General features: G+C 43.9%; 1 protein-coding gene and 1 pseudogene across 1 annotated transcript; one reads left to right on the top strand and one right to left on the bottom strand.

Annotated features, from left to right (window-relative positions):
* Nucleotides 1-4,693: 4,693 nt before the first annotated feature.
* On the bottom strand, nt 4,694-7,627 carry LOC119310713 (receptor kinase-like protein Xa21). The gene is made up of 5 exons (XM_037586363.1): nt 7,616-7,627; nt 6,976-7,432; nt 5,207-5,863; nt 4,943-5,073; nt 4,694-4,858 (listed from the first exon to the last, which is right to left on the bottom strand). Exons 1-5 carry the CDS (start codon nt 7,625-7,627, stop codon nt 4,694-4,696), a joined length of 1,422 nt encoding a protein of 473 aa, XP_037442260.1.
* A 456-nt stretch (nt 7,628-8,083) lies between these two features.
* Nucleotides 8,084-8,222, top strand: LOC119313340 (annotated as a pseudogene).
* The last annotated feature ends 6,422 nt before the right edge of the window (nt 8,223-14,644 follow it).

The following is a 14,644-nucleotide window of genomic DNA, read 5'->3' as shown; positions in this document are numbered from 1 at the left end:
ATCCTCGGGGCTCAGGGTATGTACCAGTAGCTATGTGTTTGATCTCTCTCTCTCTCGTGTTCTTGATTTGGCACGATCTTGATGTATCGCGAGCTTTGCTATTATAGTTGGATCCTATGTTTCTTCTCCCCCTCTACTCTCTTGTGATGAATCGAGTTTACCCTTTGAAGTTATCTTATCGGATTGAGTCTTTTATGAGAACACTTGATGTATGTCTTGCCGTGATTATCTATGGTGACAATGGGATATCATGTGCCACTTGATGTATGTTTTGGTGACCAACTTGCGGGTTCCGCCCATGAACCTATGCATAGGGGTTGGCACACGTTCTTGATTCTCCGGTAGAAACTTTGGAGCACTCTTTGAAGTGCTTTTATGTTGGTTGGATAAATCTGAGATTGTGTGATGCATATCGTATAATCATGCCCACGGATACTTGAGGTGACAATGGAGTATCTAGGTGACATTACGGCTTTGGTTGATTTGTATCTTAAGGTGTTAGTCTAGTACGAACTCTAGGGCTGTTTGTGACACTTATAGGCCCAACGGATTGATTGGAAAGAATAACTTTGAGGTGGTTTCGTACCCTACCATAATCTCTACGTTTGTTCTCCGCTATTAGTGGCTTTGGAGTGACTCTTTGTTGCATGTTGAGGGCTTGTTATATGATCTATCTATGTTATTATTGTTGAGAGAACTTTCACTAGTGAAAGTATGAACCCTAGGCCTTGTTTACTATCATTACAATACCGTTTACGCTCACTTTTACCACTTGTTACCTTGCTGTTTTTATTATTTCAGATTACAATAACCTATATCTACCATCCATATTGCACTTGTATCACCATCTCTTCGCCGACTAGTGCACCTATACAATTTACCATTGTATTGGGTGTGTTGGGGACACAAGAGACTCTTATTTGGTTGCAGGGTTGCTTGAGAGAGACCATCTTCATCCTACGCCTCCCACGGATTGATAAACCTTAGGTCATCCACTTGAGGGAAATTTGCTATTGTCCTACAAACCTGTGCACTTGCAGGCCCAACAACGTCTACAAGAAGAAGGTTGCGTAGTAGACATCACCACCCCCCTTTCCTTCTCCTACTCCCTCTCATTTCCCCTTTCCACCTCCGTAAGAAGGAAAAAAGAGGGGGGCCGAATCCTCCGTAACACGGAGGTGCCGTACGTTCGGTACTTGGATCGGTTGGATCGTGAAGACGTTCGACTACATCAACCGCGTTAACCAACCGCTTCCACTTTCGGTCTACGAGGGTACGTGTACACACTCTCCCCCTCTCGTTGCTATGCATCTCCTAGATAGATCTTGCGTGATCATAGGAAATTTTTTGAAATTGCATGCTACATTCCCCAACAGTCACATGGTATACCCAGGACATACGCGACGAGCTCCAACTCACAGATTCGGATCTGGGCACCTTCGACACGGGCGTGCTTGAGCCACCTACCGCTAGACCACTCGCCGCCCACACGACCAAGAGGATAAGCCACCACCGCCGCCATGAGGCCCATTGGAGAGCCAATCCTGGGGACCGCCGCCGAGGCCACTGCCTCGGCCACCCATCCACCACATGTTACACCAACCCCGGCAGGTAGGGTAAAAGGTCATCCTTCCACACCTAGCCCGACATCAGTCCCCGGATCTGGGTTCACACCTCCATCGTAGGTGGTGTCGACGCCTGCATCTCCAACCAGTCGGGACATGACCCTAGGACTGCCGGTGCCACCAAGCCGAGCTTGCATGACACCAAATCCGAGATCACTGGTGCCGCACGGCACGACGGGGAAGAAATGTCAGGACCACCACCACAACTCTCCGCACCCGCGAGGACAATGCACATGGGTACATCCCAAGCATAGCCCAAGCCTCACCTACCGAGAGAAACCACCTGATGCACCTCGGGCCCAAATCCAGCCTGCCAGTGAACAAACCCTAGGTCAGGGGAGCCGCCTCGTGTGTGCAACCGACCAGCCCCGCATGCCACCGGCTCCAATCTGGAAGAAGGTAGACCACAACGCTGCCGCCTCGAGTCACCAGCCAAACAATCGCCGACCATCGCACTGCCGAAGTCCACACCGCCGTCCTAGCCCACTGCGGCCACAAGGATGACCACCCGCGAGCAGGAACCGCCGCCGACACTAGCCGGCAGGGCGACGCCTCCAACCCACGCGGCTGCAGCCCAAGCACCCCCCCGCGTCCGTCGATGTCCACCACGTAGCTCGCACCAACGCGCCACCGTCATGCCCGCCTGATGCCACGTCGTCGCGCCCCCCGCCGACCCATGCTCCAGCCCAGGGGAGCGCGCCCGTGATGCCACCGTCGTGCGGGAGGACGTCGGGGCCCCGCCGCCAACACCAGTCAAGCTTTGCCCGACTGTTCCCACTGGAAGCGGTGAATCAGGGGAAATGAGGAAGGGGGTGCGGGTGGCGAGATCTAGGTCGCCCTCCCGTTGCCTTGCGGGGGTGACGCGGGAGGGTTCGAGGGCGGAGTCCGGGATCATCAGGCTGATACATATAAATCCTATAGGTGCTTCGTCGGTAATAAAGTTCATGCGTTGCAAAACATGTTTAATTTATCTTATCTTTTCGTTTTTGATTCCTATTTTTTTTCTTTTTCTTTTGGTCCTTTTTTTTGCACTTATTTAATTTTTGGCCTTTCTGGTTAATATTTTTCCATCATGCCTGTACAAAGAAGTTCATATTGTATTTCTAATATATCCATGGTGTAATTGAAAAATGTTGATCATCCATGAGAAAGGATCACCGGGGAAGCTGGACTGAACCGGCCCGTTGGCAACATTGTTACTGTAGGATGTAAGCTACGGTTCAAATAAAAATGGGAACTCTTCTAAAAAATGGGAACACATTCTCAAAAAATGAACACTTCCTTAAAACTTTAAAATATTTCAATTTCATGAATATTTTTGTAAAAGGTGAGCAAATTTTGAAATTTTTAAACATTTTCTCAAAATTTATGAACAATTTTTGAACTACAATTTGTTTTTCGATTCTTAAAGTATTTATTTAAAAAAATCTCGAAAATCTGGATGATTTCTAGAAACACGTATGAATTGGGAAACATTTAAAATATTTTTAAAATGACGAAAATTTTAGAAAATGTAAAAGAAATTTGAAATCTGAACAATATTTGAAGATTTTAATATTTTTTGAAAAATTGATTTTTTAAATTTGGAACTTTCTTTCAAAATGCGAACTTTTATTGAAAAAGATGAAAAAGATTTTGAATTTTTGAGCACCTAATGGAAATGCAAACAATTTTTGAAAATTTTGTTTTTATTTATGATTATATGAAAAAAAAATAAAACGGAAACAGGAAATACTAAAGGAAAGGAAAAAATGAACAATAAAAAACCGAAAGTAAACCAGAAAACTAGTAAAGAAAATGGCAGAAAATACAGGCTCAGGCACCTTCTCGAAGTTCTCCATAACCGGTAGAAAAAATCATTATACCTGCTAGCTAAAATAGGCTGGAATCAACAAATTTTTTTGAAATTCATGTTTTTTTAATTATGAATTGACGAACATTTTTAATTTTTTAACCTTTTGAAATTTTGGAAAAAATTGAAATTGAAGAATAGTTTATCAAATCAAGAACAATTTTAAAATTCTAGAACATTTTTAAATTTGTGAATAGTTTTTCAAATACACAAACAATTTTTCAAACTCGTGAACATATTTTAAATTCGAATTTTTTTCAAATCCCTGAATATTTTTGAAAATCCAGGAAATTTGCAAACCGTGAATATTTATTGAAACTCGGGCTATATTTTTTCATATTCATGAACATTTTTGCAAATCTAGGAATGTTCTAAAATCCCTGGAATATTTGAAATACATGAACATTTTTTCAAGTTCAAGAAAAATTTTTAAAACAGAGGAACAATTTTGAAATTATGTACATTTTTGAATTCATGAACTTTTTTTGCAATTCAAAATATTTTTTGAAAGTTCAAAGTTTTTTAAAACAAAAGGAGAAAAAACAAAAATCGAAAGGCAAAATAAAGATCTCCTTGTCCCCCAATGGACCGGCCGAAACCATGTTAGTGATGATCTAGGCTGAGTACTCTGCTGCTCCTGCATGTATGGCCTTCGGGTCCACCTCTGTACTTAAAACTGATGCTCAAAAAAAAATCTGCACTTAAAACTTGTTTCTCTCTGCAAATAGAATGGGCAGCGCTCCTGTCTTCCATTAAAAAAATGTACTAATATCTACAAGGGCACGGGATGATAACTCACTGTCTGAATCAATCTTGGTTTCTTGATTCAGTACACGTCTGCAGCTAGAAACAGAGAAGCCTTGTGCCTCTCTTTGGTCTTGTTCAGATTTGAGAAAGGGTGCGGCTGTTAGTAAATGGAAAGGGAACAAGAATGCTGAGTACTCTCACCGTCGGAGAGACGAAAAACATGATTAAATGGGTATAAAAGCCAGATATAATCTAGATTGACCGTTGAGGGCATTATCAATTTAATACTTGGCGAAAGCCTTCTTTCTTAAATAGGATGTATAATGGTACATCCCAATACAATTTTAATTCGGTCATACACATTAACACATCCGGGGAGTTATGTGGCTATTCTAAGTGCAGAAGAAAAATGTATACATCTAGGCTATACATAGATATAGATGAGACGTAAGAAAGGATATACGATCGATCATTGTGTTGCACTACGTGGCATAGTAGTAGCTATCAGTTTGGTGTACTCGACTTTGATCTTCTTCAGCATCACTACCACATCATGCATCGTCATCCTCTGGTCAGGCAAGTCACTAGAGCAGATCAATCCCAACTCGAAGACCGACGCAAGAAAACCACCATCCTGTTTGCAGCTAGAAAGAGAGGAACCCTGTAGAAGCTGGACATCGACAACTTGGACAAGCTCTGCAGGAAATGCCTGATGAACCCACTGCCTAAGAGTTAGTTGTGCGCCAAACATAGCATCGGTGGGTCTCCTTCCGGTGAAGACTTCAAGGAGCATGATTCCATAACTAAACATATCGCTCTTTCGCGATGCTTTTCCAAGAGATCCGTACTCTGCTCAATAGAAACATAAATATAAATTGAAGCACAATTGTTCAACCTTATTGCTTCAGGTAGGGACTCAGTTTATAAATGGTTTAACAAGTATTCAACTGAACAAGATAACGAGAGATAGCTAACTGCGTACCAGGTGCCATGTACCCAACTGTTCCAGGCATGCTCACACATGTCATGCTATTGTCATCTAGAATCAACCTTGCAATGCCAAAGTCCGCCACATGCGTCGTCATCTCCTCATCGAACAACACGTTGCTAGGCTTCAAGTCACAGTGCAAGATCAAATTGTAGTACTCATGGTGTAGATAATCCATTGCCATCGACACGTCTAGCATGATGCATAATCTCTCAAGGAATCCCAAGCGCACTGTACTCTTGGTCTGATGTAGGAGCATCTCCAAGCTGCCATTTGGCATGTACTGAAGCACTAGCGCTTTGAAATCAAGATTGGAACATGTGTTGAGTATCTTTATGAGGTTGCGGTGTCGCACCATACGAAGCACTTGACACTCGGCATCAAAACTTCGAATGGCCTGCTCTAGCTGCACGTCGATAACTTTTATAGCGACTACCAAACCAGTGCTTAGTTGGCCTTTGAATACTTTTCCAAAGCTTCCGCATCCCAAGATGTTATCTTCACTGAAACTATTGGTCGCACGAATGAGCTCATGATAGGAGACTATCTGATGGCCTATGACATCATTTGCATTGACAAAATGTTTGTCCTCTCCCCCCTTAGGTTTCTTTCCGAACAATAGGTATATGCAAATGGCAATGGCGCCAAAAGCTAGTGTGAGTGTTGGGAGTAGAATTTGTAGCACATGTTTGTTTCTTGAGTGAGGTATGTCAAGGCATGGCAAAAGATCTAGGCGAGGAGCGCCACACAACCCAACATTTCCAATTAAAGATTGCAATGTGAGATTTGAGAAAACACCTCCCTCGGGTATTTGGCCTTCTAGACTATTGAATGAGAGGTTCAAGGTAGTCAAGTATGTAAAGTTGGCAAGGAACGTGGGAATGCTACCAGAGAGATTGTTAAATGATAGGTCTAATGATGCTAAGCTGCTTAACTTTTCGAGTGGGCCTGGAATTGATCTTTTGAAGGAGTTATGCGATAGATTTAGGTAGATTAGCATACTATAAGTTGTCCCAATGAGTCTGGGATGCTTCCTATCAAGAAGTTGGAAGAAATGTCCATTTGGTATATTTGTCTTAGACCTGAAACATCGACTGGTAGTGCACCAACAAAGTAATTGTGAGAAATATCTAGTGTGATAAGTTTATCTAGGTGGAAAAGGCTTGCAGGGATCATTGAACTTAACTGGTTTCTAGACAAGTCGATGTTTTCTAACAAACTAAGATTTCCAAAGCTACTTGGTATAGATCCTGATAATTTGTTTGCATGGAAAGAAAGCCGCTCTAGACTTCCAAGCAAACCCATTTGTGCTGGGATAGGGCCTAACATGTCATTACCTGACAGATCAAGCCATCCAAGATTTTCCAACATAGCTATGGATTCTGGGATTGGCCCGGTTAATAGGTTGTCATCTAGAGCTAGTCGTTCAAGGCTGCTTATGTTCGAGATTTCTACGGGAAGCCCACCTATTAACTTGTTTCCACCTGCATCAAAAATCATTAATCGTGAACTGAGGTTTCCCACATGGCTGGAGATGACACCTGTGAAAGAATTACCATTTATCACAAGGAATTGGAGTTGTCTGCACTTGGACAACGCTGATAAGAAGTCTAGATTCCCCTCTAAGTGGTTTTTTCTCAAATCGAGAAGGGTCAAAGCTGCATTTTTTCCAAGTGCAGTTGGTACTTGGCCGGACAATTGATTCATTTCCAAAGCTAGGTAAGATAATTTGGATAAGTTGCCGAGGGAAGCTGGAATTTTACCTGTCAACTGATTGGTTCCAAGATGCAAACGTGAGAGTTCCTGTATAAGACCTAATTCGGGCGGAATCTCCCCTGTGAGGTTGTTGTAGGGCATGTCTATTGTAGAAAGACTGGTGAGATTGCTTAGACCAGTTGGGATTGAGCCAATAAGCTGATTAGAACCCAACTCAAGCACTTCAAGGCGTGTCAATTTGGCTAACCATGTTGGTACAACATCCACAAAAGAATTTGCAGAAAAATCAAGTACTTGTAGGTATTGACATGATGCAAGCCCTGATGGAAACCGACCGGTAAATTTGTTACTTGATAATGAAATAAATTGCAACATTGGGAGGTTGAAACTTTGATTGTTCGGGAAAATTCCAGTTAGGTTTGTTAGAATATGTATAGGACTACTACTAGGACTTGGAGTCCATGATGTACACGGCCTTGATTGCCTTGACGGAATCAATCCGTTCTGTAAACGAGCCCTGATCTTATAGTAATATAAATATACGGCAAGGGTGACCAGGAGGTTATCACGCCACAATCAATCGATCTATTCTTTCTTACATGGTAACAGAGCCTTCTCTTCTTTATCGCATCTAGACTAGATGTCGCTCGTTCCCTTCGGCGGTTCCTCAGGAGCGTCTTCCTCAACAGCCCAGCCCATGGCAACCCTCGGCGACAACTCCCGCGATAAGCTTGGCCGTGATAATTTTCTTCTTTGGAAGGCGACGGTCCTTCCCCCAATCCGTGGTGCCCAGCTAGATGGCTATCTCGATGGAACGCTTGAAGCTCCGGCCAAGACTCTTGAAGTCCAGAAGGCCGACAAATCTGGCACCGAGACAGTGCCCAACCCCGACTACGCTCGCTGGATTGCCCAGGACCAGCAGGTTCTTGGCTCGCTGCTGACCTCTCTCTCGCGCGAAGTACTGACTCAAGTCGTCTCCATGAAGACATCCGCGCAGGTCTGGTCAGCCCTTGAGGAGATGTACTCCTCTGTCTCTCGGTCACGAGTTATCCAACTTCGGACCCTGTTCGCCGGCATCGGAAAAACGAGATGACCGCCACCGCGTACTTCACAAAGATGCGGGGCATTGCAGACGAACTCACAGCAGCAGGGAAGAAGATAGAAGACGATGATCTGATCTCTCAAATCCTTGCTGGATTGGATGCAGAATACAATCCCTTTGTCTCATCCATTGCTGCCAGAACTGACGCCTACTCTTTGAGCGAAATTTATGCTCAGTTCCTTGCCTTTGAAGCGCGCCTGGAGTCACAAAATTCTGGGTCGCAGCAATATAACTCCTCGGTGAATCTTGCTGCACGAGGAGGACGTGGCAAAGGAAATCGTGGCGGCAAAAGCAATGGTGGTGGCAACCGCGGTGGCTACAGCAACAACAATCGCGGAGGCTACAACAACTATGGCAACAACTATAGCCACAGTAATAACAACTACTCCAATAATAATCGCGGCGGAGGACGACCAGGACAAGGAAGTGGAGCGAATCTTCCCCGCGGTGAAAGGCCTACTTGCCAAATTTGTGGTAAGGTTGGGCATCCAGCTCATAAGTGCTGGTATCGATTTGACCCAGATTATGTCACCGAAGAGAGATATGGAGGAGCAGCTACTACCTCATATGGAGTTGACTCCAATTGGTACTTTGATACTGGAGCAACTGACCACATTACAGGGGAGCTCGACAAGCTGACAACTCGTGCTCGCTACAATGGTCCTGAACAAGTTCATGCAGCTAATGGTGCAGGTATGGCTATTAGTCACATCGGTCATGCAGTCGTTAATTCTGTTGATCATACTCGAAATTTCCATCTTAATGACGTACTTCATGTTCCTCAAGCCACTAAAAGCCTAGTTTCTGCTAGTCGTTTTGCTTTTGATAACAACACTATCGTTGAAATTCACCCTCATGCTTTTTTCGTTAAGGACCCGGCAACGAAGGAAATTCTTTTGCACGGCCCATGTGAGCATGGCCTCTACCCATTGAAATTGTCTCCATTCTCCGGTAGACAAGTTCTTGGTGCTTCAAGGCCATCACTGACAAGGTGGCACGATCGTCTTGGTCATCCAGCCTCTCCAATAGTCAAGCAAGTTCTTAGGAAGTATAATTTACCATATTCCGTTCAGTCCACTAGTGAGCATGTGTGTGATTCTTGTCAAAAGGCTAAAAGTCATCAGCTTCCGTATCCTAGGTCTTCGAGTATATCTAGTGCTCCTTTAGAGCTAGTCTTCTCTGATGTTTGGGGTCAAGCACCCGAGTCTGTTGGTCGGAATAAATATTATGTAAGCTTCGTCGATGATTATAGTAAATTTACTTGGATATACCTTTTACGAAACAAATCTGATGTGTTTCAATGCTTCCATGATTTCCAACATTTAGTTGAGCGCCTATTTAACACCAAAATCATAGCCATGCAAACTGATTGGGGTGGTGAGTATCACAAACTCAACTCTTTTTTCCAGCGTATTGGCATTACTCATCATGTTTCGTGTCCACATGCGCATCAACAAAATGGTTCTGCTGAGAGAAAGCATCGTCATATCGTTGAGGTCGGACTTGCATTGCTTGCTCATGCCTCTATGCCTCTTAAGTTCTGGGATGAAGCGTTTCTTTCTGCTGTATATCTTATTAATCGTGTTCCTAGTCGAGTCATCAATATGCTTTCTCCGCTTGAACGACTCTTCGATGAAAAACCCGACTATTCATCTCTTCGCGTTTTTGGTTGTGCATGTTGGCCCAATCTTCGACCATATAACACTCGAAAATTAGCTTTCCGCTCTACTCGGTGCGCTTTCCTAGGCTACAGTAACAAACACAAGGGATACAAGTGTCTTGATATTTCCTCCGGTCGTATATATATCTCTCGTGATGTTATTTTTGATGAATCCGTGTTTCCTTTTTCGCAACTTCATCCGAATTCCGGAGCCCGTCTTAGAGCCGAAATCCTTCTTTTGCCTCCAAACCTTCAGAATCCTACGAGTACTGATCAAGGGGGTGATGATTTGCATGATCATGTGACTAATCCTACTAATGCATCTAATGCTTGTGTTGACAGTACCCAGGAACAGGAAAAACAGGGGCAAAAGAGCTACGGTGGCCTTGATTTTATGTGTGCAGCTGGTGGTAGCAGGCCCGAGTTGGACTCTAGCGGATTGCATGCTTGTCCAGAATCTACGGCAGCACCAGGATTCGCTCCTTCCATAGGTCAGCATGGCGACCAGATGCCAACGCCCAGTCCTCATCAGCCGCGTGGTGCACAGTGGCGGAGCCAGGAATATTTTTTAGGTGTGGCAGAGTTTGTGAGGGAAAAAAACAATGTAGTAACATATAACTATGTGACGTTCCTGCTTGCTGCCTCTCTTGACGGTGATCGCTGCCATGCCCACCACGCTGACTAAAGATCGCGTGGTTGCTCTGTAATCGCTGCCTCTGTTGCATGCCTTACAGGTTAGCCGACTAGGGGTGGGTCGGTCGGTCGGCAGTAGGGACAAATATCACAACAAGACATACATTGTCATGAGTTTGGAGGAGTAGCCGTTGCTCCTAGTTGTATATTGTAATACCTCAGACGATTTGAGTCCGATTAGATCTAGTTTCTTCACCGGAGAGACGGAAAGCGGTGAGGCTCTGGGTTTCGCGGAGTTGGCACTGCTCATCACACAGCTAGAGACAAGCTTGAGGGGCGGCTGCAAGGCGATTCCTGATCAACCGTGCTTGAACGAAACAGCTCGTGTATCTCCAATCAATTAGTACATTTTTTTAGCATGTCCAATCAACTGGAGTACATGTGAATTGATTTGCAATTGACTGCCAATTGTGTCCTCGTTTAGAACATGGGCTTGTGGGTCATGGGCTTATGTGATGCAAGTCACCTATTGCTTAATTCTCTCCTTCAGCGGCAGTTAGGCCTCTAATGAGGCAGAAACACGTAGGTAACAACACAACTACCTAACTACCTGGCGAAATACATTTGAGGCCATGAGTTGCCTGCCCCCTGCGAGTATTCATCCTCCAAATTGACGAAACTGACCAAAAATCCATTGACTCAGCTCAAAGCTTCATACATACAGTATATATATGTATACTTTTGCCAAATTTTAGGTATGGCGGCTGCCAAACCTCGCCATATAGCTGGATCCGCCCCTGGTGGTGCATGCAGAGCCCCTTCGGCACGCACCGAGCCAAGCACGCCCACGCATGGGAACCGCGGGGCCCGTACCGAACCAGCCGCAACTGCGCCCCGGTCTCCTGCACCGAGTGGCCCTACCGAAGCGGGCGCACATCCAGCGCGAAGCCAACAAACGTCCTCGTCTGCATCTTTTTCAGGATCTCCAGCCAATGAAGAAACGTCTTGGACGGGTGTCGACAACGATGTATCTTCTGTGGCTTCACCAGTTCAGCAAATAATGCAGCCGCCCTCTGTTCCTGATCGCGTCGTGACCCGCTCACGTAATAATATTTTCAAACCCAAGATTATCACAGATGGGCGAGTTCGATGGTGCAATTTGTGCACGACTGGTGAACCAAATAATCTTACAGAAGCTCTTCAGGATAAAAACTGGAAAGAAGCTATGGACGAGGAATATTCTGCATTGATAAAAAATAATACATGGCATCTTGTGCCAGCTTTGAAAGAGAGCAGTGCGGCGAGATCGATGTCACTACGATTGCCATTGGTGGGAGTGGGAGAAGAAGCCGAGATGGACGAGAATAGGACAAGCAAGAAGATGGGAATACGGGCAGCCATGCATCGAGAGGCCATTGAGCTGGGTTGTTTGCCTATGTGCGGTGAAGAGCTTGTGGGAGTAGTTACGAATTTATAGGCACTTTCCGTAGGATCTCATGCATCCTTCTCGAGGCCACAAGCAGCGCATCGATCTTTCCATGGAAGTGGTCGCACCTTGCGCTAGCTTGCCGCTCTTGCCGGCGGTCACACGGCGCTGCAAGCACATATAGAGACACGCGCACAGCTGTCCATCGTACTATGATGATGGAATCTCAGGAAGCTCACCGTGGCGGCAAGCAAGACGACACGGCGCTGAGCTATCGATCCAACCTTGAGTCGCCCAAGCAGACACGCCCAGCTTTGCAATGCACACCAGACTTGTCAATTCCGTATACTAGTCAATATTTGGTGTTGTCACTACGTACTATAAATTTAAAAGTAAGACTAGATAGCCTCCGGGTTCCGGTTCGTAAGATGGTGTCGTTTTGTTGACCGCCGAGCTGACTCTCTGCACGTGCCAACGTAGCTCTGAACTTTATTTTGTGGTACTGGGGTGTGGCACTTACTTCTTTTTTACCGAAAAATTAATCAAACACCATGGCAGTACAAAGAACATCATAAGTAACAAAATTTACATATATTCATTGACCATCTAGCGACGACTACATGCGCTGGAGTGAGCCCAAGGCGCGCCGCCTCCTGTACTTCTTATATGGGCTAGCCCACTGCCTTCCTGATTTTCTCGTTGTGCTTGTCTGCCTCGGCGTGGAGCTAGCTTGCATTTCTTCTTCCTTTTTTTTTCCTTTTTCTTAGTTTTATATATGTTACAAAAATTTCTAAATATATACGTAGTTTACTTTACTTAGATTTTTTGCTTGGAAAAACGAATTTGCTAGCTAGTTTTTTTAACGAATTTGCATGCTAATTTTTTTAATGTTCACCATACACTGAATACTATTGTATAATATACGATGAACAATTTTGTTATATACATTGCATTTTTTTTATAAATATGCACTGAATACTATTGTATAATATATGATAAAAAAAGGTGTTCATGTATTATAGTTCAGTATAGAAAGGTGTTCATATTTTAAAAATGTTCATCTAAAACTAAAAAATGGTGTTCATAATACTATTGTATAAATACACATTGAATACTATTGTATAATATACGATGAAAATTTTTGTTATATACATTGCATTTTTTAATATACAATATCTGAAAAAATGCCGCATAGTAAAAATTTCGGTGTAAATTTTAAAAATGTCGAAAGTATTGAAATAGTGTACACCATTTATTAAAACCTATATACAAAAGAGATGTGCAAAAGTTTAAAAAGGGAAAACCGGAAGAAGGCCAGGACGTGTCTTAAAAGATATAAGAAATAGTACGAAACAAAAAAACGCAATAAAAACAACGAAACAATTGTCCAGCAACAAAATTCGTTTCTACAGTGTATGGTATAAAAAGGTTTAAGCATCAACTGTATCGACTGCATTGGCGTAGTGTAGTGCTCAGAGCCCCTTTCCCTTGGTAGTGCGTCGTGGGTTCGAAACCCCACAGGCGCGCGTAATATTTTATTTGGTTTTCAGTTTTTTCCGCAAACGAGGTCCTTCGTAGGTGATTAAATATAAAACGAGGGGTTTTTTTGCGAAAGAAGATGCCACCTCAACCCCTGACAGGCGGGCCCCGCTGTCAGTTTCTCCGTCAATACGTGTTTATACGTCGTTTAGTCCGTTCTGCAACGGCTCGCCCTAAAGTTGGTACTGACACGTAAAAGTTATCAAACTTAGTATCAATCTGCTTTCAATACTCTAATTGTGATACTTATGTACAATTAACTCTCATCCCAGGAATGCAACTGTTGCAGTCCTTGTGACCTGCAGCTGCAGTGCAACACACGATGGTGGTGGGGACGAGCAGTAATTTCTCTTGTCGTCCGTCCAGACCAGAGCAATAATTCATTCTCATCTCATCTCACAATGAGTGTGTGTGTTCTCTATATAAGTATGACCTATCCTTCACCTATATAAGTATTGCTAGTACATTATACTATTATTTTGGTCTACTGGTTAGTCCTACGTACATGCTAAGTTTGTACTACTCTCTCTGTCAAAAAAACTTATCCCAAATTTGTCTGTCAAATGTATGTACTTGAGGGACAAATTTTTTCAGACGCAGTGAGGACTAGGCAGCCCAGTTTCTCCTCTTAGATCGTCTACAATCAGACATATAAAATATGATCCCTTAAACGCCCGTGGACACGACTGGTTAGTGTCCGTTTTGAGCCCTTATTTATCCGTCCGCGCAGCCACACTCATTATTTTTCTTCTTATATGTCGGTTCACTTGCACGTGATTGGTGAAGACGAAGAGAGAGAAATAAAAGAATGAATAAAGAAAAAGAAAAGGTGGTCCGGGGTGGGGCCGCGTCCTACGTGCTGGACTGCCCGGACGCGTCCGCGAGCCCTCATATCCTCCCCATATTTGAGATGGATATGAGGGTTCGCGGACAGTCCGGGCATATAGGGATGATATGAGGGGTCCGGTTAGGTCATGCATGGTTATGAGGGATGATTTGAGGCGTCCGGCTGTAGATGCTCTTAGACCTACTTAAAAACAGAGTTGTTCTCATCTAGTATACAATTATTATTAGAAGGATTTCTCATCTGAATAAAAATAAAAAAAACTCTCCTCTGTGCCTTGAGGCTTATACAGCAACCTCACGGGCCAGTTGGTCCAGATGTCTTCTACAGTCGTGGTGACATGTTAGTTTGAACGTTGGACATCATTTGAAAACTCCTCACTCCAATTCTGAAATATATGCATGGCTTAGTTAACCTGGATTCCCCTGCCCCTCACTGCAGTCCTTATCTAAAACAGTGGATGTATATCATTCTTGGACACGCAGGACCCATTTGCCAGCCATCGTCAGAAA

This window comes from Triticum dicoccoides, chromosome 5B, assembly GCF_002162155.2.
Source record: "Triticum dicoccoides isolate Atlit2015 ecotype Zavitan chromosome 5B, WEW_v2.0, whole genome shotgun sequence".
NCBI classification, from domain to species: Eukaryota; Viridiplantae; Streptophyta; class Magnoliopsida; order Poales; family Poaceae; genus Triticum; species Triticum dicoccoides.
The sequence above is the reverse complement of the archived record's forward strand: the minus strand, read 5'-3'. Positions and strand labels throughout refer to the sequence as shown.